The sequence below is a fragment of the Puma concolor genome, chromosome D4 (genome assembly GCF_028749965.1).
Source record: "Puma concolor isolate L17-30 chromosome D4, mPumCon1.1.hap2, whole genome shotgun sequence".
Classification (NCBI taxonomy): Eukaryota; Metazoa; Chordata; class Mammalia; order Carnivora; family Felidae; genus Puma; species Puma concolor.
Genome location: NC_141679.1, coordinates 83,665,760 through 83,693,744, shown reverse-complemented (window position 1 = coordinate 83,693,744; position 27,985 = coordinate 83,665,760). Strand labels below are relative to the sequence as shown.

At 40.2% G+C, this 27,985-nt stretch overlaps 1 protein-coding gene and 1 long non-coding RNA gene across 11 annotated transcripts in view; one reads left to right on the top strand and one right to left on the bottom strand.

Moving 5' to 3' along the window:
• Positions 1 to 27,985, top strand: part of DENND1A (DENN domain containing 1A) — a 515,742-nt gene that overhangs the window by 139,411 nt on the left and 348,346 nt on the right. For 8 of the 10 annotated variants that reach the window (XM_086683987.1, XM_086683986.1, XM_025923886.2 and 5 more), the window contains one exon: positions 18,011 to 18,060. The exons of 1 other annotated variant lie outside the window; for it this stretch is intronic. In XM_086683987.1, the coding sequence (XP_086540113.1) occupies positions 18,011 to 18,060 (50 nt within the window). Of the gene's footprint in view, positions 1 to 18,010; positions 18,061 to 22,225; positions 22,357 to 27,985 lie in introns of those variants that run through there. One more of the 10 variants, XM_086683991.1, reaches the window with a different exon arrangement.
• LOC147575051 (uncharacterized) lies at positions 159 to 27,402 on the bottom strand. Its single transcript, XR_015243046.1, has 3 exons — positions 27,283 to 27,402; positions 25,933 to 26,060; positions 159 to 244 (listed from the first exon to the last, which is right to left on the bottom strand). It is a non-coding gene; the product is annotated as an uncharacterized LOC147575051 (long non-coding RNA).

The following is a 27,985-nucleotide window of genomic DNA, read 5'->3' as shown; positions in this document are numbered from 1 at the left end:
CACCCCGCTGAAGCAGCTTTCTTCAAGTAGTGCGTCAGTATCCACGATTGCCATCCAGTGTAGCCATTTTGATGGACCACATTACAGATTTTGAAAAGATTCATTGATAGATTGCAGATGTATAAATGCAATCCAGATTAAACATCTGCTTCCTTGTATATGTTTAAGAGTGTCCTGTTCTTGATGATTGTCTTGGTTTTAATGTTTTTTCGAGTATAGGTTCACGGATGGGTAAACAATAATCCTAAAAAAAAAAAAAAAATCTGTCACGTGTTGCTTTTATTTCTCCCAGTGTTGTTACAAGTCGAATTTATCACCTTGGATGAATGTCAAAATTCATGCTTGTTAAAGTGTGTGCTGAAGAGAAAGCCACCTTGTATATAAGAGCAGCTATCCTGTCATATCTATATCATGAGTTTCCCCCTCTCCCCCATTTCCAGAAAAGGGTGAATTTAAGAATTGGATAGGGTTGGGCTGACTTCTTAATGAAAACTGTATTTCAAAACCTTAAACATGTAGCTGAACTCAATTGAAAAATTGATACATTTTCTGACTTAAGGCTTTTCTTTTAAGTTGAAGATTTCTTCCCAATTTGGTCACTCCCCAGCTGTTACAGTTATATAGAAGGAACTCATTAAAAAGACAAATTCTTTCTGAGCTATTCTTTCTGAAAGCGCGCCAGGCTATGCAGCTACGTTGTACTACTACTTACTTGAATCTAACGCCAGGAAATGGTAATTATGCAATCCTTACTTACACATTCTTATTAGAAGTGTTCTTCTGGTTTTATTCTGGCTCCAAAAAAGCCCCACTAAATTTTAGACATCTGTGAATACTATTGGATGGTCTTGTTTCTGGTGAGTTACTCCATGATTATGACTAAATGGACTGTGGCTGTTTTTGAGAGTTGTAGTCTGAGTCTTAACTTTAGCCTCACGTAACCAGTCTGTTACACATAGGGCAAGTCTGTAGTCATCCAGTCTCATTCATTATCCCTCCTAAGGTGCTCTCCAGTCTCCCTAGTGTGCCATTTCTCTCTGCTTTCAACTCTCAACTTCTCTCATGTGGACTCTTCCTAATGGCCTACAACCCAATGTCCTTATAATCACTACCTTCCATGAGATGGCCAAAGATAATTTTCTAAAACCTACGTCAAATCACACCATTTCTCTTTAGTCAAAACTCTTGATGGCTCCCTGGTGCCTTCAAGATTGACACCAAATTTCTTAACTTGGATTTAAGGCCCTTCACAGCCTGACCTTGACTCAGCCTCCAGCCTGCTGTCCTACCACTTTTCACTTTATAAGCAGACATAGAACACCTCACGGTTTCCCAACATGGTTTGCTTTCTCCCACTTCTGTTTTCGTCCAAGCTGTTTTTATGGTTGAAATGCCTTCCTCAAGCTCCCACCAGGTATCCCCCAGGTATACTTCTGTTCAGCATTAATTGCCCTGCTTTATATCACTTCCTCTGTGAAATTTGCCCTGACTGATCAGTTATTCCATCTCAGCACTTGGAGAGCACTTGGAACATTGACTCCTTACACTGTATTATTGTCTGTCAATCTGAATTCTTCAAGTATAGGAATGACTGTAGTCCATGTTAGAGACTCTTTTCAGCAGATAGGATAAATTACAGGCCCATGAATAATTGTGAATATGAAGTATGTAATACACAGACATAATTGTTAAGGAGTCCAGGTTCCAGAAAGGAGGCTACAGGTGCATGACAGTGGTAATCAAGAGCATGGACTTTGGAGCTAGACTGATTGGGTTTGAATCCCAGCTCTGTCATTTAGTGGGATTTACCTCTTTGGGATGTCATTTCCTTCTCTATGAACTAGAGATAATCAGAGTAAAGACCTCCTAGGACTTTTGTGAGGGTTAAGTGATTTTGAAATGTGTAAGAGTGCTCAGAATGAGAACAGGCATCTAATAACCAATAGTTATGTAGTGCCTCCTCCTTCTAGGGGGGCAGATTTAAGGTAGCAGTTATCCCGGTTTGGGTACTTTTGTTTTGTCAGGTATTAGGGTTATATGTGATGAGCTTTGCCTCTAGAATTTGACAGGTCCTAAGAAGAATTCTAGAAAACCTTTCCTTCATAAGCCTGCGCTATTCCAGAGCAAAATTTAGAGAAGTCGTAAAAGGTAGAGAGAGTACTTTGTAAAGTAGAGATGAAGAGATATAATCAGAAACCGTTTCTGAGTATTTATGTTCTAAAACGTACTGAAAATGTGGAAACTCTTGTAATGGTGATGAAGGGGTTTCAAATAACTAATTATTTTTCATTTATTTCATTTCCATCGTGAAATCTGTTTTGAGACTTTCCATGTTCAAAACCCCAGAAATTTAGTAACGGGGCCCACAGTCCTTGTGAATTAGCCCTTTTTGTTGCATATAGTGATTTGTACTATTGTGTTAGCTTTCATCTTTTAAGTACTTACATGCAGCAGAGTTAAGAGTCTTGTGGCTACCATAATTTCAAACTGTCAACTTTGGTCAGTTTCAGATTTCAAATGTGAACTAGCACGAAGCCCAGACTGTTGGGCTACTCTGTGGTGTGTGCCTGTGTGTGTACTTGCAAGTGGGGATTGGTGGGTAGAAATGAAATGGTATTTATGAAAGAATTAAGATTGTCTTTGAAAGAGCATTGAGTTGACCAGAGTCACTTGCTTATATATCAACCTTGTGAAATGTGTGATATAATACTGTTTCACGTTGCTTTTATTCCTGGAACATTCTTACCCGGCACTTTGTCTAATAAATACTGACTCATCTCTCAAAAGTCAGGTCACATGTCACCACCTCTGAGGAGTCTTCCACATCCCCTTGGTAGAACCTGACAGTACCTTCCTTATTCCTTGACCATACTTTCTGTCAGAAAACCCAGCACACTTTATTGCATGTATCTTCATGCATGTATCTTCTTCCTCCCCTAGGCAGGAAGTCAGGGAATCTTACTTGCTTCCTATCCATATCTCTGGGACCTGGTACTGTGTATGGGTGTATGTATTCCAAATATTTGCTATATAATAATAAATGATTGTTTGAATAACGTTCCCACTGTGATCTTGGGCTCAGAATTTGAATGAGGTAGGACAAACCAAAACCCACATTTATTGAATCCTATCTTACCTAGCAGAGGCTTTTAAGGTTCTTGTATTTGAATGTATTTCAAACAGGATGCCTCTTTAGTAACATCTAATTTTAGAAGTGTAAACTGTAAATTGTTGAGAGCATCATTTTTATCAGAGAACTCTTCCAACCTCCCAGATACTTCTCATCTCTAGAGCTCTAAACCGCTGGTAAATTGAGTGTTTCTAAATTTCTAAAATATATCTGTTATAATAAACAGATTTAATGGCAGCTAAAATCTTTGCATTATTCATGTCTCACTTCTTTCTTTTTTAAAATTATACTTATTTATTTTGAGAGAGAGTGAGTGAGCGTGACTGGGGGGAGGGGCTTAGAGAGAGGGAGAGTGAGAATCCCAAGTGGGCTCTGAGCTGTCAGCAGAGACCCCAACACAGGGTTCGATCTGATGACCTGTGAGATCATGACCTGAGCCAAAATCAAGAGTCGGATGCTTAATTGACTGAGCCCCACCCAGGTGCGCCCCATCTTAACAATAATCCCCCCTACAAATTTTAAGTGCCCCCCCTTTTTGTGTGTACATTTGGCCCAAAGAAAAGTAGAAGGCAAGTATGCCCATGTTATATGAGGTCTGGCTTTGTAAAGGTCACGTTGGGCAAAGGCTTTAGTTTTTCAGCCTATTTTTTTTTTCATCTTTAAAACGGGAAGTACAGTAATTTTGTAGAACTGACAGGAGAAGTGGGCATGATATATACACAACACCTGGATTAGTCTGGTTCGATAAAGATTATCTGATGTAGCATGAGGAGAATGAAGCAAAGAGAAGATTTTCCTGTTTCCATGTAATTGATGATGTCTGGTATTGTATTAAGTCCTAGAATATAGACAAGTTTTTAATGTGGATAAAGAGCCTAGAGTCAAGTGATAAAAACTATTCTAACCTCTCTCCCCAGTTTCCCATCACAAGGCAGATAGAACAGCTGTGTGTTCTTTCACTACCCTCCCGACAAGCCATGGGTTTCTCTCTAAGACTCTGATGACCATAGCATCTAGGGCACTTTTGAGAGTGAAATGGGCACCATGATAACACAGAAATCATGAGCAGACCAGGATGTCTTGGGCAGGCTGGCACATGAGACTCCCCTACCTAAGAGCCTGTGACCCAACAACATGAATCTTTCACTCCACTGCTGCAATTGGAAAGTGAGGTGGGAGAGAGGCTTTAGCTTCATTTGGCGTGGAGGGCTACCACTGCAAAGGTGTAGCTGTGTGAGTGTTTGTAACTGTGGAGACAGAATCCTAATCAAGTAGGGACCAAGAATGAGACTCTCCTTTGTAGTCAGCAAAGCAGCAAGCTGAGAATTGTGGGAAGAGCTTAAGCTCCAGGGGTAGATGAACTTGGGTTTGAATGTTGGCTTGTCCGTTCACTGTCTACTTGCAGTTAGGCAAGTTATTTCACTCTTCTATCTGAAACTAATGTTATTCTGCTTTCAAAGTTCAGTTCACGCGTAAGAAGTTGATAATCGTTATAATACATAAGATTACTGGCAGGATCGTTGAGCATCTGTACTTCTAGCACAGGTTGTGCAGTGTATTAGCTGCTTTGTCAGTCTCCTTCTGCTGGTCACTTTACCCCCTCCAGAGATCAGATGACCATTGGTATATGAGGAACATAATGAAGGCTGGATCAGAAGAGACTTACATAGGTCAATTAGATACTTTAAATTATATACATAATTCTTTTTTTTAATGTTTATTTATTTTTGAGAGAGAGAGAGAGAGAGCGAGAGAGAAAGAGAGAAAGAATATCCCAAGCAGGCTCCACACTACGAGTGAGAGCCAGATGCGGGGCTTGAACTCTTAAAAGGTGAGATCATGTCCTGAGCCGAAACCAACAGTCGGCCACTTAACTGACTGAGCCACCAGGTGCCCCTAAATTATATACATAATTCTTATGTTTATTGGGCACAGATGGTAAGCTTTTGACAGAAATGACTGATACTACATTTATACCAACATTAATCATTTCTTCCATTCCTTTCATTTTCTATATCAAAAATAAATATTGATTCTCTGGTAAATTCCGGTCTCCTTTGGCCCATTTGGTCTCACAGTTTCCTATGAAAGTTAAACAAGAAGACATGTAGGCTGTTAGCACAGTGCTTGGTAGTAACAAGTGCTCAGTTAATGCTATGTTTTTTCTTCTAAATCCCCTTAGTATCACCCAATCATTTTTCAGCACCATCTTTCACTGGAAGTTTCCTCTGTGCTGGGTACTCCACTGGACACTGGCAGTGGGTGTAATCCCTAGCATTCTTAGCTCAGTCTAGTGGGAAAGACAGATCTGTAAATAAATGTATTCCATCAATTCTAAGAGGCACACATTTTCACATCTTAACATCTTAACGTCTCTGAAATTGGGATGCATCTTAGAGTCGATGGTAGATCATTTATGGCCATTTTTTCCCCTAGTGGTACTGAAAGATAATAGTCTTACAATCAGTGGCTTCTTAGATGCAATGATATACAACAGGTTACCGCAGTAAGAAGTCTGCTTTCTTTGTATACGGGAAAATGTACTTTGGGAATCTCTGAAGAAATAACAGATTATCAGGAGCATGTTCTGAAGAGAGATTTAAGCTGATCCTGTGTTCAAATTTGTTACACGTCCTTTGTTCTCTTCAACTACAATCCCTCTCCATGCTGCTGGGTTATTATTAAGGCTCCTGTGTGAGGCCCCTCTTCCTTCTCAGGGGCCTGGCAGGCACCCAATTGTGTGTCTTTACCGTCCTGAAAGAATGTAGGGTCCTAAGATTATGGTCAGTGTAATGCTAGGAATGATAGCAGTAGGATTGGCGTGGGAGCTCAGGTGAAGAGCTCACTGAGGGTAGCTTCTGAACCCCTCACAATCTGGAAGACTTTGCGGGTGGCAGCAAAGTTAGAAAGCAGCATGCAAATGGATGTAAAGGATTCAAACCCTCTTCGTGACTTCCAGTGCTCTAGAATAACGTCCAGACTCCTTAACATGCCCTGTAAGGCCCCTCATGATTTGGCCCCTGCCACCTTGTCCAACCTCATCTTCTTGCGTTCTCTTTCCCTGCTGCCTCTGCTTCAACATGCTAGGCTGACTTCAGTTCTTTGAACGTGCCCAGGTTCTTGTTCAGTGGCTCCTGCTCACGCTTTTACTTTTTTTTTTTTTTTTTTTTTTGCCTTGCCTCTCCCTGTTCCTCTTCCAATCTTTGGTGAACACCTCCTTGTTCCTAACATCCCAGCTGAGAATGCCACTTCCTGAGATGCCTTTCGTGACCCTTCCATCTAATTTCAGGCCCTGTCATTCTGTTGTAGAGTACTCTCTTCTGTCATAGCTCCTGCCACGGTCACCTTCTGCCTTTGCGAGGCATCCATCTCTCCAACCAGATCACGAGCTCCGCACAGACGGGGCCTTTAGCACATCGGTTTGAAAAGATTATCTTGCTTAGGGAAAAATAACCCTCTTCATCTTCTAAGATGACTGAAATATTTCTTCTAAAATACATCTTCTAAAAATATTCCTCTTCTAAGATGACTGAAATGCTCTTGATTCCAGGGGCTCCCTTGTGTCTCCTTTCTTGTTTGTTAACATTGGAGAAGCTTTTAAGGAGTTGGAAGCTTCTCTTCACGGATTTATTTCAAAATTCAACAACATGGCAAATAAGTTGAATCTAAGTCACACAAATGGATCGTCTGTCCCCCAGTGAGTAATAGTGGTGCCCTGAGTTCTTTTCTTGTTTCAAGGGGGTGAAAGAGCTGAATGAGTGGTGGGGTTCCAGGAACCTAGATGATGCATCTGGATTTTTAACATGTTAAGCTTGAGGTACTTAGGGGACATGGGGCAGTAATGTCCAAAAGGCGGGGCGCCTGGGTGGCTCGGTCAGTTGGCTGGCCCACTACAGCTCAGGTCATGATCTCACAGTCTGTGGGTTTGAGCCCCACATTGGGCTCTGTGCTAACAGCTCAGAGCCTGGAGCCTGCTTCCGATTCTGTGTTTCTCTCTCTCTGCCCCTTCCCTGCTTGCTCTCTCTTTCTCTCTCAAGATAATAAACATTAAAAAAAAATTTTTTTGGGGGCGCCTGGGTGGCGCAGTCGGTTAAGCGTCCGACTTCAGCCAGGTCACGATCTCGCGGTCCGTGAGTTCAAGCCCCGCGTCAGGCTCTGGGCTGATGGCTCAGAGCCTGGAGCCTGTTTCCAATTCTGTGTCTCCCTCTCTCTCTGCCCCTCCCCCATTCATGCTCTGTCTCTCTCTGTCCCAAAAATAAATAAACGTTGAAAAAAAAAATTAAAAAAAAAAAAAATTTTTTTTAACTAAAAAAAAAAGAGAAAAAGAAATGTCCAAAAAGCAGTTGGAATAGAGCCTGGTGCTAGATGTAGTCTAGGAAGTGAAGATTTGAATCGGACTCTCTTACAAAGCAATGATAATTGGAATTAAAGTGTAAATAGACTATGAATGGAGGAGAGTGCAGAGTTAGAAGAAAGAAGATAATATCCTGGAAAACACACTTAAGGGGAAGAAGTTGAAAGAAGGGCCAGAAATTAAGTAGTGAGAAGGCCCTGGTACATTCTACATCTAATAGCACGTTGGGTCCGTAACATGTTGTTCGCATGAGTGGCGAGTAAAGCGCTAGAAAAGACTTTTCTTTTAATACTGTTTTTTGTGATACTGTAAACAAAATAACTCTCAAATTGAAGAGCTGTCCATGATCTGGAGAACATCAGTCTATCTGTTAAGAAAACCCTGAACCTTACCTGTAGTAATAGTGAACTGTTAATTTAAGAAGTTGTTTCTCTGAAGGGTTTGTGCCAAAAAACAGTTGTGAATTTTGAATAGTGAAATATGGTTGGTTTGTAATTCTTTGTTTTTTATTTTTGACAATTTTTTTAAAGTGTATTTTGTTTAGAGAGAGAGCATGAGCAGGGGAGGGCAGAGAGAGAGAGAGAGAGATTCAGAAGCAGAGCCCGATGTGGGGCTTAAACCCATGAACCATGAGATCATGACCTGAGATGAAACCAAGAGTCGGACACTTAAGTGATTGAGCCACCCAGGTGCCCCTGTTTCTGTTTCTGTATTTTAAATAATTTTCTAAAAAGAGAGCATGTTGGAATGCAGTAGATATTTGGCCATTTAGCAATATCCATGTGTGAATTGTTGGCTCACCATAGAGCCAATACGATTGGCATGCCCATTTGACCTTTCAGAAATTTCTGGATTGGGGGCTGGCACACTACAGCCACCTGGCCAAGTACTGCCTCGGGGTGGCTCTTATGTGTGCCCTTTGAGCTAAGATGGTTTTTACTTTTATGAAGAGGTTTTTTTTTTTTAATTTTTAATTTAATTTTTATTTTAGAGAGAGAGTGCAAGGCAGGGAGAGAGGCAGAGGGAAAGAGAGAATCTTGAGCAGACTCCAAGCTCAGCATGGAGCCCGATGTGGGGCTCAATCTCATGACTGAGATTGTGACCGGAGCCTAATTCAAGAGTCAGTCACTAAACTGACTGATCCACCCCAGGTGCTCCTATGAAGAGTTATTTAAAAAAAAAAAAAAAAAAAAAGCCCTAGAAGAATCTTTGATGGAGTCCATAAATGTCCTGCAGAGCCTTCAAATATTTACTATCTGGCCCTTTAGAGGAAAAGTTTGCCAACTCCTTCTTTACTTGGTAATTTGTAAGTGAAATGAACCAAAAATTCCTTAGGAAAACCTCAAATTGATGATTGTTGTTCCAGAATGTCTTGCATGTCATAAAGCTTTTCTTTTAAATAGTGACTTAGCTGTTGAATTACGAGAACATGTTTTCATTGGTCAATCAATCAACACTTGACTGATGGATAACTGCCTTGTATGACTTGATAGTGTGGTCAGAGGGTGGAGGCTTTCGAGATTGTATGGTATCTTCTAGAATTGATCTGAAAAGTGTTTAAGTCTATTCAGATACTGTTGTTGTGTTTACAGTTTATCCCAGCCTCAGGTAAACACTGGCATCCACATGTTAGAGCAAGATATGTAAAGTAAAATAAAACATATATGTGGAATTATTTTCTTTGTTTACATTTTGCTGGCCCTCTGAAGAGCTGTCTCTAGCTTCAAAAGAAAGAAATCCTTGAGTATTAGATTTTGGAGAATTATTTAAATTGCATACATTTTTTTATTTCAATACTGTTTCATATCACCTGCCTTCTGTCTGTATAGTGGGATGTCATTGATCTGTTCTGAGTATAAATTTCCTCAGTTCTCGAGTCCTCCTGATACCATTTTATTAGGATCTGCAAATTGTGGGAAATAAAAGTTGATTTGAAACCGTTCTGTAATTGGAGATGACTGTTCAGTGACGCCCTGTCTAATCAATTGCTAAATAATTCTCTCTCAAAAGCAGATTTGATATTTACATTTTGATCTTCATAGTCTGTTCCCAGTGTTTGTTGATGGCGTCTGACATCTCCTGCCACTGGATAAATAAAGCCTATTATTTCCTTTTCAACGTTTTAAGCGATTACTCTCATACAAGAGCTGAGAAGCAGAAGGTTAGATATATTATCAAACTATGATCCTGCCTATCCAAAGAAGCTGGGAACCTTGATTAATATGCCTTGTTAACTGATGATTTCAGTTCCATACTGGTAGTGCTAGAATAATTTGTATAAACCAAGCAGTACAGATTCCTTATTTTAGCACTAAGACTTACAAAGGCTTCTTTTAGCAGCCTTTAATTTTGTACTTATGTATGTGACATAGCCTGTGGCTGTGATAGCTACTGTGAATCTCCAGTTGTTTGGGGATGAAAGGAGGAGGCAGCTGGAAACTCGGTAGCTACATCTAGCTGTCTACCTAGAGAAGGCCTTGATTTCAAGTTTATCTAAACAAGCTCGACTAATCCCAACTATCTAGGGGGATCCACTGTCAAAACAAGCAGCGTGGCCCTGAGGCAAACACAGCTATACAGAAATGAAGGCTGGGGCTTCCAATACTCCGATGACTGCATACTGGAGGCTTTTTTTCCCCCCTGAAAGAGGGTAAGAGAGGTAGAATTTGCATAATGCCTTTTCATTGGAAACTTTTGGAAAGCTGACAGACCTCCAGCTTATAGATCTGCAGCCACAATACAGAGTCTATAGGAGAATCCTTGAATGACCTAACCATATTGAAAGAAAATATAAAAGCGTCCAAGTATAGCCAAGTGAGAGAGGGAAAGAGGCTGATGCATTGTCTAACATCTGCTGTACTTCTCGTTAGTTTTGTTCTTTGCTATTCTGTGTGGACTTTGGAGAAGCCTAAGACAGCCTAACACGAATCCTATAATCTTCCTTCTGAATATTTATGTAGTGTGCCAGCTTCTAAGCTGTCCTTTGCGTTTCCCTACTTCCCCCTCATTTTCATGCTCTCAAATGAGGCCAACATTTCAAAAGCTAAATAAATGTTTGTGAATGTTTATAAAAGATTTGCATAAATTTGTCCTTGTCTGACAGAGATCACTTTTTTCTTATGCCAGTTCTGAAAAAAATTTTTTTAAGGTTTTGGTGCTTGTCTGGACAACAAAGTCCTGCATCCCAGAACAATGATTGCTGATTAAGTGGGTATGCAATTGTGACTGAATAGGCTTTCAAGATACTGGGTAAAAAGGCCTATCATCTGAAGGCCGAATCATAGCATTTAGAAAATGTTATCAGAAGTACACATTTAAATCTATTTTTTTTGGTACCGTGTCATTAGGTAAGACAAAGAGTGCTTACAAGTTTAAAAGTATAACTGCCCACCGGTTTTAACAATTCTTCTGTATACATTTTAATAATCAGAACGTTTCAGTAACTCAGAAGATCACTGGTCTTTCCTACGGTTGGACACATTTAAAAATAATTTTTAGACCTGGAGGCACTCTTTGGAAACTGCAAGTCTACCAGTTGTGCGTGTTTAACACGGTTACTGGGGTGGTGATCAGAGGAAATCGGACACTCCTTCAAGACATCTGAATGCACAATCATACCTTGAGAAAATATAAACTACACGAAATATGTGTTAGGGCTTAATTATAGGACACACACACACACACACACACGCACACACACAGCCCAGACACTTGTGCCGCCGACGTGTTTTGCTGAATTCATTTATCTTTTAAAATTAGAATAGATTTTGTGGGGTGGCAGGGGATGTTGTGGGTAGAGGTGCTAATTCAGTTCAGAGATATTCAAAGATTGGCAGGAGAGAGAGGTAACAGCCAGTTCTGTTAGTCCTTTGGTTGTATTGGTTTAGAGGCTTAAGTTGTCATTAAGGCACAAACTAGAGCCACTTCTCTGACACAGTTTTTATCACATCTGCTAGGCTTGTGTCCCAAGAGGAGACGTGGAGAGCAGTGAATTCAGCATGGGCCCATTATCGACTGCTTTTTCGTGTGTTGTAAAAGGAGTGAGACCTCAGGGAGGCTTGGAGCCTCCTCCCGTGTAATGTCCAAGTCAGATTTGAAGGACTGGTGGCAGGAAAGCTTTGGCCTTTGGGTGTGAATTCTTAGAAATAGAGGCACAATTAAGTTTAAAAAATTCAAGGACTTTGAGCTTGATAATGAAAGATTTTTTTTTCTAGACTAATGTGAGCAGAAAAGTTGCCCATCTGTGCACATTTTTGTGTGCATTTAAAATATTTAAAAGCTGACAGCTTTTAATATGCTTACAAAATACTATTTCTATCAGTGCTCTTTTTTTTTTTTTTTTTTTAATAGCATCTTCCTGAGGGCCAGTTACTTCTTCAGTGAAATCACGTTTGCAGTTTTACTGTTGGGACTCTATTCCTTTGGTAGGTGTTGACTTGTATTCCCTCCTCGCCCATTTCCCCTATTCTTTCTTCCTTTTAGGTATATTGATAACATAAATGTTCAGATGACAGGACTTAAAATGTTTAAGGAAATGAAACAAGGCAAAATATTTTATAGTAATAATGTTAGGGCCAACCAGTGCCACCAAATGCTAACTGTAAGAGATTCTAACCAAATCATTTGTCCATCTTCTAAGTATTTGAAACAAGTGTCAAAAAGTTTATTGGTGTTTAACACTGACCTTAAAAATATAGCTCTCTCATTTTCACCTCTCTGCTATAAGCTTTTACGTTAATAAAATGAAATGTTAGAACAGAGGATTTTACATAACACTGTAATTTGGGAACGACTTTAAGTAATTTTTTTGAAGAAAAAGAGGGATAGAAAGAGAAATTTTGTTAGTTTTTTTTTTTTTTTAAATAAGATCCAGTATTTTTACTTTTGGATTTCACTTCCTGAAGCTCTGTACTTAAAAGTAGTTCTAGAAGAGAGGTGGCTCTCCTGCTGTTGTTAGCATTCCTCCGATGTACTTACTATCCATGATAATTTAGATATAAAATTTATATGATACATGTTACAGAATATAATGAATTTCTGTACTCTTTTGTAATTTTATCTTTGAATGACAACAGCGAATGTGTATATTAGGTATTGCACAAATTAGCATGATAACATAGGTAGAACTCAAAATTAACATTTATATTTAAAAAAAGAGTAAGGTAGGAGTAAATATTGAAATATACCAAGGAAAGGAAGCAGATTCTGTAGCATTGGAGCAGCACTGTTAGAAATTTGACCTGGCTTTTATGTTTAGGTTGAAAGGCCTTTCTATAAAATCCCTTATGCAAAGATTTTTCTCACTGAATAACATTTTTTTAAAAAGTTTGGTTGTAAGTATAATGCGGATCTTGGATTTAATTTGACATTTACAGAGAAAGAAAAAAATTGTATTTCCTCTTTTCATATTTAGAAATTTCTGATCAACATTCTTGAACTTGGTGCTAATTAGGCCTCTAAAAACTTGTTACCATTCTGCTTTACCCTTCTCAGTCGTACGCATTAAAACCTCTGGTAGCTTTTACTTGGAGTCCCTGGTTTTAACCTGAAATGGTTTAAAATAGAAATTTTGTTAGCTTTTTGCATGTTTGGATTTTGTGTGTGTTCTGTTTTTAACTTTCAACTTGAGTTTTAAGATCATCAATCAAAGGCTTTTCTTTCAAGTCAGTGCCACTCATCTCAATTGCAGGACTTGGACGGTCAGCATTTCCCTCATGCTATTAAAAACAAAAAATTAAACATTGAAATAGAGTATTTTAGGAATTTAAGCTCCACTGATCTTTTCATCACAGTCTACATTTTGAAATGAACAAATAAATTGTATATAAAAAAACTCAGGAAACGTTCTCCCACTCTGTTTCCCTGTCTGTCCCTCCTTAACTCTTTTTGGACAAAGGTAAATTATCGACCGCTGTATGAGCTTTCAGCAAGCTACAAGAGGGGCTGATTATAGCTCTCCGTGTTTTAAAATATACATTCATTTACTCAAGCTGTCTGCTTCCTTTATTTGAATGTTTGCCTGCACACATTTCCTTTTTCCTTTTGAACTATTGAAAATGTGTCTCATCTCCCAGCATTCTATAACCCCAGTGGACATTATAGTCAGCCTGCACTTTTGTCTTTCAGATGGCATTTATTTGTGGGGTGTGTATGTCTGTGTCTGACTGTCGGTGGTTTTCATCTGCTGAATACAACTAATTTTTGTTTACGGGTTTCAGTGAAGCAATGAAAACAAAGTATTGACATCCAAATTGATGGCCGTTGCAGGACCTCGTACATCTCCCCACCCACACCCCAAATTCAGAGTGAACTGGTTAGCCTCATTATTCATAATCTCAGTTGACTGCATCAAATGTAGTCTTCGAAGTTTTGCTTCCAGATAGAATTCTATGATGAATAATATTATAAATTAAAAACTTTACCGTTTTTTTTTACATTTATTTATTTTTGAGAGACAGAGACAGAGCATGAGCAGGGGAGGGGCAGAGAGAGAGGGGGAGACACAGAACCCGAAGCAGGCTCCAGGCTCCGAGCTGTCAGCACAGAGCCCAGCACGGGGCTCGAACCCACGAACCGTGAGATCATGACCTGGGCCGAAGTCGGACCCTGAACCGACTGAGCCACCCAGGCGCCCCGTAAACTTTACCAGGTTTTTAAGAGCACATCTCAGTTTCAGCGAAAATTCAATTTACTTTATCCAGATTGGAGCAAGTCCCCTCGATGGGCCTTCTCACCAGATGAGAATTCACACTGGGGGAAACGAATCCAAAGGAGACTGACATGAATCTCGAGTTCTTTTCTGATTTCCATTTGCAAGTGAATCCAGTGTTAGGTGTGTTGATTTCGTGTTTGGTTCATACTCTGAGGCTTGGTATCTCCTTGTGGGCAGAGCTTTGTAGCTGTTGTTTCTCTCCTATACTGTGCAATCTGCTGTTTGATATATGCATAACTGAAGGTTTGTGCAACTGTCTGTCCTCCATGCATCTCCCCACCCCCTCTGCTCTGCTTTCCTGCCACATGAAGTATCGTTGATTTTGTTAGGAAGAAAAGCCCTTTTAGAAATTGCCTATTTCATAAATTGTCTGGTGACACAAGGGGTTGAATGCTGCATTTTTGTCTCATTTATTTTGAAAACTTTGCTACTGAACTCACCTTAATCAATGAGCTCGGTGTTGTCTCCAATAAGTTATGTGTTGGATATATTGATTGGGAAGGATTTTAGAAAACCCGTCTGGGGTTTATAATGTCAGCAGTGTTTTGATTATGAAAAGAGTTGGAACCTGGGGACGTGGAACCAGGTGGCGAATGTCCTAAAGCCAGCGGTGACATGGTGGACTGGTTCTCTCCTGGGATCTAGTTCATGCCCTGCACTTTAACTGTGGTGACTGGCTACTATAGATGCACTTTTTTTGCTCATTAAAATGTTAAGAAATCAAACTGTACATAAAAAGATTTGTGAAAATATAAACTTGGGAATTGATCTGGAGAGCTGGCACGATTTTCCCCACCCCCTGCCTTAGCAATGAGGTCATTTACATTTCATCAGCCGTACTACATCTTGAAGATCTGATTTATGTGGCAGTAGTTGAGGTTGTACTGAGGCTGGTTGTCTGAAAGAGCTTGTGTAGGCGAGAGAAAAAGGGGAGAAAACAGGAAGATTACCATTTACAAAGAAAGTTCCCAGCCAAAGACACAGAGAGGGCAAAAAGGGGTTGCTAACTGCCTAGTGACTTTGGCCAGTAGAGTTAACATTGAAAGACACTCTGCCATAAATATAATGCTCAAAATATATTTATATCAGGGTTTTGAAGTCCCCTCTATTAGGGAGTGGTACTTTTCCTATCCAGGTAATTGCGTTTTTTCCTTTGGAAAAGGATGATACGGTAGTTAGATGTGTATATATAGGGAAAAATCAGTATTAAGAAAACTGGTCTATTTCAGCAGTTTTTATGTATGAGATACATTGCTTGTTTCCCCCTTCCCAAACTAAGACGTAGATTTTTCAGTTCTGATTGAGATAATGTGTGAATATGCCTAACACAGAGTAGATGCTCATTTTTGTTTTCTCCTCTGACAGCACACCACTGTCTTGTTTGACTTAAATTGGAATATCAAGCTCTTGTAATATCACAAACATGAAGAAACATATTGTAATGCACAAACATGTGCCTACATTTGCCTATATTCCCTTCCCTCCCCCCCTTCTCCTGCCCTATTGCTTAATTAGACTTATCACTGCTTTCTTGGGTAAAAGGAAAGCTCTTGGGAGGTGGGTTATACCCAGCCCACATTGGGTATTTTGATATTTGTTCTAATATTATCTGACAGACAAGTTCACGGTTGGTTATTACTCTTGACATTAGAAAGTGGTAAGTAGTTTCTATATTGTAGTGAGTAATAAGTTGGGCATATTAGATTCCTTTGACTCTGCTGTAGAGCACAATGCTTCCTCGGAGCCATGGGGGTCCTTTCTTTCAAAAATCTTGAGGCCTTTTGGCAGCTCCACTCCAGCATAGAGTAGAGAAGCACTTCTGCACCTGTCACTTCTGAGGGGAGAGGATAACTGTCTTTGTAGCTGATGTTGGCAGTGAGTGAGCACCGGGTACTGAGTTTTAAAGGATGCTCAGTACATATACTGAAGTCAGGAGATGCTTTGTGGTATCTGGAACTTGATGGGAAAGGAATTTGCAAGGATTTCTTTTTTGCATGTAAATCATAAGAGTTTTGTATACGTGGGTTAGAGTATGTTTTAGAATTAAGACCGCAGATGTTGAATGTTTTCTGTGACCGTTTTCCCAATATTTGCCTGATACTGACATTATGCACTAAGAAATGGCTCATTTTTTCTGATTCTCAATTAGCTTTTGCAATTCATTTAAACATGACTGGTTTTAAAACAATATGTATGGACTTCTGAATGCCACATTATGGAATTAACTGATGTGTCAGTGATGCCTCATAGAACATGCTGAAGTATTCTTATCCACTCTTTTTCATTTTTTAGTTTCCTCTGCCTTCACTCTTTCATGACATGCCTTAACAGTACTGCGATATACACAGTAGCAGTCCAAGATGATATTAAAAAATAGGATATGCTCAATTGAATTATGTAGGCGGAACATGCCTGGCAGAGCAAGTCAGTGTGCTTTCTGCTTCATTGAGTGGGTTATTAGATTGATGTGGTTTATTTCTTGAATGATAGAACTGGTTTTAAAAATAAATGAAGCGAGAAGCATCAATTCAGTTAGCATTGATAATTCATTATTATTGGTTAGAAAAGTGCTACATTTGTAAACTGATCTATAATTTATCACTTGGATTAGGATTTGCAATGGGCAGGTTTGTTTTAATTTGAACCAGCTTCTCAATGGCCGAACAATGTGTTCTTCATTTTGTCTTGAGGTTGGGATTTTAAATAGTTAAAGAGCAAATCAAATGCATGAGAGGAATACTTTTTTAAAATTTATAACGTTGGTCTGTGAACTTATGATAAGCACCAACTGTGGGCTGTCCAAGTCTGCAGTTAAATTAAGTCAAGCTAGAGAAAATTTTATGAAGGAAGTAATAATTAATTACTTGTATATGTGTTTAGCTATGTGTATATATGCCATATATGTGGAAATGTGTCTCTTGGGAAAAGACACACACACACACACACACACACACACACACACAGTGTATTGTGTCTTATGTAGTGGTGGTCTTAATGTCAGAAGCCTCTCCTTTATGAATCTTCACAATGTTGCTCTGCTTTTTATTCCCTTTTTGTACACTTCCCCTAAATATTATGTTTGGTTTTATGTACACGTTTGTAAAAAGGTATCTAATCTGGTAGTTTTCTTCGGATTTTCACAAATTACAAGCAGGTAAGTGTGCCCAACTATAATGACATTTAACTGAAAATAGTGCATACTTAAAATTGCTGGTGTTGTGATTACAAAATAAATCTATGCCAGAGATGGCAGCTTCTTTATAAAGTAAGTAAATGAAGTTTTAAACTCTAAAAAATGTAGTTGACAATGTTCAGGGACAATTACCGTCAAGTTGGCTTTCTCTTCTGCTTGCGATTTGGCCTATTGATGTAGGGAAGCGTTGTCTAATCCCGGCCCCCTCTGTTCCTAGGTAACAGGCAAAAACGGTGCCAGCAACAGCGGCCCTGCCAGGCCAAACCCATGTGGCTCGGTGTTATTCACTCTGATCCATATGGTCAGGCTGGAGATGGTCCCTGGAGGGGTGTTAACACTCAGCAACCCAACCGCCTCCCTCCCTTCAGAGCTTTCCTGCACGGCTCCTGCTGCTCGCCCATGTGTGATTCTTGATTAATTTTTCATTTTTAATGAAGTTTGATCATGTTTATTATTTCTCATGATTGACTGCCTGTACTCCTCCCATGTAATTGATAAAGCCCATATTTCTTCATCTGTCTCCTCTTTCTTTAGGGTAAAGTTGCTAGATTGTGTGCCGTGGTTAATGCTAGATTTATTGGTCCCATTAGATGTATAAATTATCTCTCTTTCTCTCCACAGGAAGTTCTACAGACTTTGACCAAGTTTTGTTTCCCCTTCTATGTGGACAGGTAGTGTCAGATTTTCAAACTTTACTAGAAAAAAAAGTGTCAATAAACCTGCTATGGAAAATAAAAACCACACCATTCTTAACATTCTGTCTGTTTAACCAAGATTTAAAACATCTATGTTTGAAGGAGAGTTGCAATATTCTCCTTTCCTGGGGATTTTATTGACACTATCAAAAAGTTTAAAGCTTAGAGCTTTGCATTGGTCAGTCTGTGAGATGTTTTTCACACGGCATTAAATTTTTGATTTTGGTTATCAGTCTCAAACCATGATTAAGAATGGTTGGTATTTATTCCAATGCTATTTAATTTTACTTAAATATGAATATATTTAACTTAAGCAAGCAATGTTGCATTATTCCATGGCCTTATGAATATTGTATAGACTTTGTTTTTCCTTGATTCAACTTAAAATTTAAATGATCACAGGCCTATCTTGTTTAAAGGTGTTCAGCTATTTAAAAGACATGTTGTTAAATAGCATCTTGCGTTTTAGGTGGCTAAGAATGGCATCTATGGGCAAATAAGCATTTTCTATAGCTTTCTAGACTAAAAACATACAAAACCATCTGAATATTACCTTAGATTTTGCGTTCTGGTAAGCTGTTGGAAAGGTATCAATATAAGAACTCCAAGATAATTAGAATAGTCCGAGGGTTAAGAAAAAAAAAACAAAACATTAGTTAATGGTAACAATTTTGGAAGAACTTTTTTTTTTAACTGTATAAAAACTATACTTGACTAACAATATTAATAAAGTGTCGAAGCAGTCTTCTTAATCTTATTTTCAAGAAATGTCTCCTGTGTGTTTCATTACAGTTTAAGCATTATTTTTGCAACCTACATTATGCCTTAAAAAGCCCACTTTTAGTGACAGGGCTTTTAGAAAATATCATTATAAGTAATAGCTGCCATAATGTGTTCTAAGGAAACTATACAATGGCCCATCTTCAGGGAGGTTCTGTCTTGTGCCCATGTGCCCATGTGTCTTGGGCACATTTTAGTGTGCCCAAACCAGGCAGGTCTGAAGGGTTTTGGGGGTTTAGAGAGCACGTGGGGAGTGTGCTGTTTGGTCTTCTCTACACTTGGTAGGAGGGGCGTTCCGCTTTGTTTGGCAGCAACCTGAAAATGGTGTGAGATGAGAATTGGTAGCCAAAGGAGTTTAAAAGAGTATTAAAAGGAAAAAGAGTACTAAAAAGCAGCACTGGAATGTTGCCAACTACTTATAATCACTATTTTCCCTGGTTCTAACATGTTATTTTTAAGCCAATCAGCCATTGTAGTGTTTCCAGACTTGGGCCTTTTTAAATCCTGGTACCCATGTTGTTTTAGCAGTGGATTCATGCTCAAAACAGAATAGCCTCAGTTTTAAGAGGGTCAGTCTTTGTAATGAGAGTCCTCTTGTCTCTTCTTTATCCTGTTCCTTCTTAAAATAGCAAGGAGGTAGGGTTTTCTTGAGAGACATTTAATGCAAACTTCACATTTATATGTATGAATTAGCGATGCATGAAATTTCCTCCAGTCGCCTATAAAATGTATTACAAATTATGGCAAGGGCATATTTATATAAATTAATAAAGCTGAGATGTTTTTATTTAAGTTTTTTTTTTTATTTTGTTTTTTAAGTTTTTAAAGTTTTTTTTTTTTTTTTTTTTTTTTTTTTGAAGTAATCTCTACACCCAACATGGGGCTTGAACTCATGACCCTGAGATCAAGAGTTGCACCCTTTGGTGACTGAACCAGCCAGGCCTGGAGCCCTAAAGCTGAAATGTTTTAAAATGTGGTTAGGAATCTAACAAAGAAAAATGAGAGAGCACGTTTTTACATGACTTCTTGTAGTGGTGATCAGTTTGGCAGAGGTATTCCTTAACTGACTTTAAAAGCGAACTTTGGAAGAAATGCACAATGTGATTAGATCCAGCCTCGTACGCCCCTCTTTTCCTCTCATGGCAACCACACCCCTCTACTTACCTACCTGTCTGGGTGATTACATTCTTGAAAGAAAGCAGAGTCTTTAAATAGTTCTAAAGGTTTTTTGTTTTGGTCACCAATCCCCTGATACCTTTTTTTCTGTTGTTAGAAATTTTTTTTTCTTCTAAAATGCTTCTCTTTAGATCACTCTCCCCTAATCAGGTTTCTCATATTTTTAAACAGAATGATTTGGGACAGACATGTCCCTTTATGGATCTGCTTTAACCCTTGCCTTGTATAATGGATCTTCTTTTTTTAATGTTTATTTATTTTGAGAGAGAGAGAGAGAGAGAGAGAGAGAGAGAGAAAGCATGAGTGGGGGAGGGGCAGAGAGAGGGAGAGAAAGAATCCCAAGTAGGCTCCACACTGTCAGCCCAGAGCCCAATGCAGGCTGAGTCTCATGAACTGTTAGATCATGGCCTGAGCCAAAATGAAGAGTTGGACGTTCAGTCGACTGAGCCACCCACGTGCCCCTGTAATGGTTCTTTCTTACATTTCATTATGTTCCACACCCTGTAAGTGTTGATAACTTTTATTGATAAAAAAAAAAACCCACCTCACTTTATTTTGGGGACTGTGTTTTTTTCTCTTTCCCCACTTGTAACCTTTGCATACTTTAATGCCGAAGAGATAATAATGATGGAGTTTACTTACAATAAACACAAAGGTTTTAATGTTACTATTTTTTTTTATTACTTTGCAGTTGGCCCTGTCGAATGGATATGCCCAGATTCTGAGGCCCACAACCCCCCCACCCCCAATGTATTTATGATATCGTTTGCTTTAGAAAATATGTCAGCATGAGAGATGAGTAATGCCCTAGGTGATTATGTTCAAAAAAGAAAGCTTCCTAATCTTTTTAGTATTTGTACTTTTCTACCCCAAGGAACAGTAATACAACTTTCCGACACTTCTAGTCTATATCAAGAGTGGGATTTTCACAGTCATCATCAAATCACCCGTTAACATTGACATCTTACTGTCTCTTGTGTTGTTTTAAGATTTTTCTTTCTGAAACTAGGACTTATGAAAAATAATAATGCCAGTGGCTCTTCAAAAGAAAGTGCTTTCTCATGTGTTACCTCACTTTATCCTCCTATCCTAAGAGATGAGAACGGGTGCTATTATCCTCATTGGAACAAATTCTAAGCTGCAGAGAAGTTAGGATTTGCCCAAAGCCCCCTTAGGCTGCTGGCACAACGTAGATGTCCATCTCCCAAATGAATACATTTTTCTAGAACATTGTTGTGGGAGCATCAGTCACCAAACAGAGCAGAAAGGAAGGAAATTTGTATTTGAGCCCTTAATTGACTCTAGTCAGCGTGCTGGACACGTCCACACTGGTACTTCATTTGTTTCTTCTAAAAGATGGATGATGGTGGTATCTCTTTTACAAAAGAGCAAAGGAAGTTTCCAAATGTGTAGCCCTCTGTCGGGCGGCACGGAAATGGTATTGGACTTGGGGTCCCGCCCACCATGTGTTTCTCAGTGTAGTTCAGGAAGTATTACAAGCACGCGTTAAAGAGCATCTCTCCAAATGGACAGTGAGGTTAGAGAAGACTGAGATGGTCAGAGAAAACTTCTCACGGTGGGGGAGACGGGGGTTGAGTCTGCAAGGACAGTAAGAAGGGGGTAAGTGGAAGGGAGAGCCTCCCTCCCCATCTGTGCTGAAGAGCAAAGCAGAGGAGAAACCACGAGTGAGCCTAGAGCTTGCTCAGCCAGAGCAGATGGAGCCTGTTGGGGAGAGGGTGACGTGTACCGTGATAGCTTGGGCTCTGGCTACAGGAGGCCTTGAAAGTGTGTGGGAGCAAGATGAAATTCATCTGGTTCACACGTCCCATTTTACAGAAGGGAAACCAGGATTTGTAGAGGTGAAATGATTTGCTTATGGTCACAACGAAGCAATCACAGCTGGGAAAGAAACACATACTCTTACTCCTAGTGCAGAGTTATTTCCACCCTATGCTGTACTTGAGGCTCTTGGTGGAAAGGAGTCTTGACGTGACCTGTTGAATGGCTCAGTCGGTTAAACGTTGGGCTTCGGCTCAGGTCATGATCTTGCGGTTCGTGAGTTCGAGCCCCATGTCAGGCTCTGTGCTGACAGCTCAGAGCCTGGAGCCTGTTTCGGATTCTGTGTCTCCCCCTCTCTCTTTCTCTCTCAAAAATAAACATTAAAAAAATTTTTTTTTAAAAAAAGGGAAGAAAAAAGATTTATGTGCCACTTCATACCGTGGTGCTACTTGCTTGCCCTTGGTAGCTGGCAACCTGCTTCAATCGGAGCACTCAGGAGACTCGCTGGAGGATGGAAAAGCTCTTCCTTCCTTCCAGGTTTGTGCTTCTCCTCTTTCAGAACCCAGCAAGTCAGCTACCGTTCGATTGCCCTATAAATCATCCTGTACCCCAGTACACACAGATGACATGAGCAAGGATGAAATGACATGATCTTTTAAGGGTCAAGGGAAGGTGCAGTTTGTTGGTTTAGGATGTAACCAGGGATGCAGATGGGATTCACACGCTGTTTGCTGTTTTGTTATGTATCTGTTATGTGCCAGGCAGTGTGCTGTGTTCTCCTGCACTAAAGGTTTACACATTTGACAGCTTACCATCACCATAATGCCAAATATGAGGAAACGGGCTCAGAGAGCTTCAAAACCTTGCCTGAGGTCCCACTCCTAGTAAGTGGTAGAGCAGCTCTCAGAACCCACATTTATCTGACTTCCAATTCCACCTTACTTTTTCTCTATCACACCACCTCCATTAGATCCATCACACCAGAAATAAAGTAACCAGGGGCACCTGGGTGGCTCAGTTGGTTAAGTGTCTGACTCTTGGTTTTGGCTCAGGTCACAATCTTAACAGTTTGTGGATTCGGGCTCCGCATCAGACTCTCTGCTGACAGCACGGAGCCTGCTTGGGATACTGTCTCCCTCTTTTTCTGCCCCTCCCCTGTGTGCACGCGTGCATGCGTCCTCTCTCTGTCTCTCAAAAATAAACATTACAAAAATTAAAAAGAAATAAAGAAATACCAAAAAAAAGTCAAAGTTTTTTCAAAGCAATGTATATTTGTTGTAGAAAAGCAGAAAATTCTAATAACGGAAGAGAACGAAACCTAAGGCAGAAAATGAAACTAATGTGCATGATTAGTGTGTCAGTCTCTGCCTGCCCAGACCTTGGCCCTTATTCTGCGTCTATACATTCATCATATTCTGCTTTGTGAAACCGGATTCGTTTGGCCCACTTTCATCCCTGTCTGTCGTCTTTGGTTTTGTCCCGTGACTTTTCTTACCACGGTCATCTGCAACCTCTGTTTTGCTCCTCGCGCCTTGTGGTCACTGTCCACGGCATTTGACAACAGTGAAGCAGCAGGGCTTTAGTGGGCAGATCATTGGGGGTAGCAACCTGGAGGACCTAGGTTTTATTTTTTGTTCTGCCACTGACTTGGTCCCTGATGTGTGGCAAGTGACGTTTCCCCTAAGGGCCTTAGTTTTCTTCATGGGTAAAATGAGGGGACTGGATTAGATCTCTCCTGTTCCTTCTGGTTTTGATACTGTTTTGATTTTCCAGTTTAGGATTCAGTTTTGCTTTGTCAGGTTCATGTAGGTGAAGGAGTGGAGAGATCTCTCTAAATCATCTGGTGAGTTTCTCGAGCAGATAGGTATTGCCCTGTATCTGGCAGTGTGTAACCTACTCTAGGTCCCCAGACATTTTGGGTCAATGCCATTCTTGCCACTTGGATCTTTGAGCTTGGAATGTGAGAAACTTGAGTCTTAGGCAGATGAAAGGTTTATGGAAGGAAGCTTTGAGGCTCATGTAACTTAAGGTTGAGATGTGGTAGTATGATAAAACTTGATCCCTGCCCGATGTCCTGTATGCACAGAAGGAAAGGAAAAGCAGCACTAGGGGGGCCCTGCAGTGGTGCTTGACAGGTAATTGTTAGTGAGCCATATTAAATTGAGGATGACAGAACGTTAGGTTCCATGTCTCGAATTTTATAATTTCATAATGATTATTTTCACTTTGTATCTACTATATGCTAGTTACTTTGCATACATTGTTTCTACTCCCCAAAACCACTCTGCAAAGTATTTTCATTTTGTAGGTGAGGGTCAGAGAGGTACAAACTTGCCTGCCCTCCCAGAGCTAATGACCAGCATATCTGGGATTCGAATCCAAAGGCCTGTTTCTTCCCGCTCCTGCGTCATGAATCTCTGCCTCTGTTGAATCATCAAGAGCAGCTTAAAAACCAGTTCTGCTATTTCTCTATCCTCTTGTTCCCGTTCATTGTCCTTCTTGGAAGAGTTAGCTACACACTCCAGCTTAGCCCTCAGCCCTCTTCAGTCTTTCTTCTGCCTCTGTCATTCACCTCGAGCTTTTCTTATCAAGGGCATCTGCAACCTGTATATCGCTCACTTCAATTTTTCTGTCCCATCTTGATTCATGGGTACAGTTGACCATTCCTTCCTGCCTGTTCTCCACTTTTCCTTTGATGGTCTTTTATCTATGGGTAATCTCGTCCTGATCCTCTTTTGTTTCTCTGAATGCTCTCGCTAAGTGACCTTGTATTTCACTGTGACATTAAATACATCTGGGGGTAGACGACATCAATTTATAGCTCCAACCCAAACCTTCCCTCTGATTTCCTAGGTAGTATGTTCAACCACGTACTTGACATTTCTATCTCAGGGTTTCTCAGACTTACCATATCCTGAATGGAACTCTTAGCTCTCCCCCCAAACTGGTGTTTTGTATCATGAAAGAGTAATTTGCTGTCTTTTTACTCTCCGTACATCTGCAAGCCTGTCATTATGCACACCAGCTGGCTGTAATTTGGAACTCTCCACCCGGACCCCACCTTCACTCTTCCCACCATGAGTTAAGCCTCTACCTTGTCTCACCTGGACTAGTCCAGTAGCCTCCTGATTATTTTCTCTGCCTCTACTTCTGCCTTCTCCTAAACTATTCTCCACGTGACATTTACAATTGGGTTAGATTGTTATTCCCTTGATGAAAACCTGTCAGTGGCTTTCCATCACCTTTACCAAAAAAAAAAAAAAAAAAATCCCAAATTTTTACCATGACCGATGCGGCTTTCTGTATGATCTGGCTTTTGCTTTTATCTAGCAACTTCCTATCATGCCACTTTCCCTTTAGCTCCTGTATCTTAGCTGCACTGGTGTCCTTTGAGATCCTTGAACATGCCTAGCTCTTTCCCACCTGAGAATCTTTGCCCTGTTCATTCCTCTGCCTGAAACACCCAGTCCCCTGTTTCTGAAGTCATTGCTCCGGCTCGTCCTTTGTCATCTTTGAGAAGCTGTCTCTAACCTCCTTGTCTGAATAGGGCTTTGCCTTTTCTTGCATTTTCTTCCCTCCTTGTTCTTACTTTGGTTTCATAAAACACTGGTACAAGCTGTATGCTTTGTGGTACACTTGTTTATTCCTTTCCAGCTAGCTGGGAATCTCTGTAGCAGGACAGATGGTGAGCACTTTTTACGGGATAGCAGTCTAGTAGTTGCTCATGTAAGATGGACAGCTAAACTGAAAGTGAGATAATACGGAAAATCCCATCTCTCCCTGGAAGGTTGAAATCACCCTGTCTGTTGACACACTTCCTGTCATTTATACACTGAACCTGTAAATAACTTTGAGATTAAGCAAAATGCTGCTGGAGGAGCCTTGAATGGTTCACAGGCATTTCCAAGTCAGCCTGAATGTTAACATCTGGTTTGAATATTCGTTGCTTTTCTCCCTTGTTTTCCATATTCATCTAGGCTTGGGAAGTGCAGTGAAGGGTGGTGTTGGCCCTGGTCTCCTGGGCTTATTTCTGGAAATACTCAAATTTGGTTTCCCTTGCTCAGTGGGCAGTGGGTCTGTTCGAGAAGACAACTATCTGGATCCCTCACATACCTGAGTTCCTTCTGTGGAGTTGAACGCTGGAGGTGAGGGAAGGGTTTCATCGTGTTTAGTGGAGGCTGGCAGGATGGAGAGGGCTTTGAAGCAGAATGGGGCTTGGAATTTCGTTTTAGTCCTGATACCTTGAGAAAACAAAACCAACAAAACAAAAAGACCATGTGCCTCAGTTTTCCCATCTTATAAAGCAAGAGACTCGAGTCAGATGGTTTCTGCAGTTCCTCCCCGTTTTAATCATTGTGAAATCTCTGATCCCTGTTAAAAAGTTCTGGATTCTGATACTGGAGGTAGACACAAACCCTGCAGCGTCTAACGAAGCAGACCCTTTCCCCAAAGTCATTTTTATGGAGAAAGAGTGAAACTCTCCCAGAGTACAGCAGCAAGCGGAGAGGGAATGACAAGATTCCTCAGAGATTGAGAACCCTTCAACTTAACCTCTGAGCACCCTTGCCTAACTTTTAGTTTATTGCAGATTGTCCAAGGAGAAGAGATTTGAGAGTTTGCTGCTTTAGGACCCCTTTTGCTTGTTTGTTTAAGTGGCTTGTACTTTATTAGTGTTTAAATTTTTTTTTTTTATCTTATTTTTGAGAGACAGTGCGCACGATTGGGGGAGGGGCAGAGAGAGGGAGACACAGAATCCGAAGCAGAATCTGAGCTATGAGCACAGAGCCTGATGAAGGGCTCAAACCCACAAACCACGAGATCATGACCTGAGCTGAAACTGGATGCCTAACTGAATGAGCTACTACTACCCAGGCGCCCCTACCCTATTAGGATAAAAATGGTGAATCAACTGAGAATAACAAATGTTGTTTCCTAAGCTGTGTCCCTTTACTCTTTTACATTACTGTAAGCATGAACAGCTCCCTTGGTCTCCCAAAGGACTGTCCTTTACTGAAAAGATGCAACTGAGAAGAGAGAAAGGCAGGCTTCCTTTCTCCACTCGTAAGGATTACAAAAATGAGTCCGTCAGGAAGATGCTGAGCAAATGCATGATTTTAATATGAATTTTTGTTTTCCTTCCGATGGTAGGTAACTTGACAGCTTGCGTCTCTCTTATTAATTGTTTTTATTATGGACTGGCCTGTATGGTAAATGCTTACCTCACTTATTCCCAAAACCTCCTTTGGGTTGAGCAGTGGTCTCTCATTGTTATTCCAGGTAAAGAAACTGAGGTGCTTAGAGGTTAAGTAACTTGCTAAATGAAGGCCCCGTTAGCAAGTGATTGAGTTGGGATTTGAACCAAGTAAATGAGTAATGAATCTTTCTTTGAGCCTAGGATGTCGCTAAAAGCATTTTCAGCATTTTTAATGGTGGTGAAAAGATAAATAGGGAAATTAATGACACTTCACAAACCAAGTTGTGTTCATTCTGTGTCCTTTTCCTAAGGATCCCGGGTGTTTTCTTTTCATTCAGTCCTATCAATACCCTTTCCTTCTCAGATGCCTCATTTTAAACATTCTAGAAGTGAAATCGCACCCTGAGTTAAAATAATGAACAGTCATATTTTATATGATCACATAATAGTATGTCACAAAAGCATGACCTTATTTGTAATTTAGAAATCATTGTGACCTGTTGCTTTAAATATTTTAATAATTCAAGTTTTTTTCTCCTCCCCCCCCCCCCCCCCAGTGAGGCCCACTTTTCTCCCCAATCACTTTAATTATGTGAGCTAGAATCCTGTTTCTCACACATCTTCAGTTCTCAACCTTGTTAAAATTAATCATATAATCCCCCTTTAAAACATAGTATTAAATCACCATAGTAACACAGTATCCAAGCTTTATTGATAAAACATAACAGCCATAGGAAGGTAGAGTTTGGTGTCCCCTGGACAGCTCTATAACTTTTATAGAAATGTGTTCCTTCTCCTGGCTTGTGTAAGGTGGAGGGGTAGCATTACTTACACCTGTTTTATTACACGTTGCTTTTAAATTGCCACCTTGTTTTCGCTCACCTTCCTAGTTAAGAAGGGAGAGTGGAACACTTTCTTTTCTTTCTGAATTATTTTCTTGTACTCTGTAACCACCCTCTAGGGGATGGAATT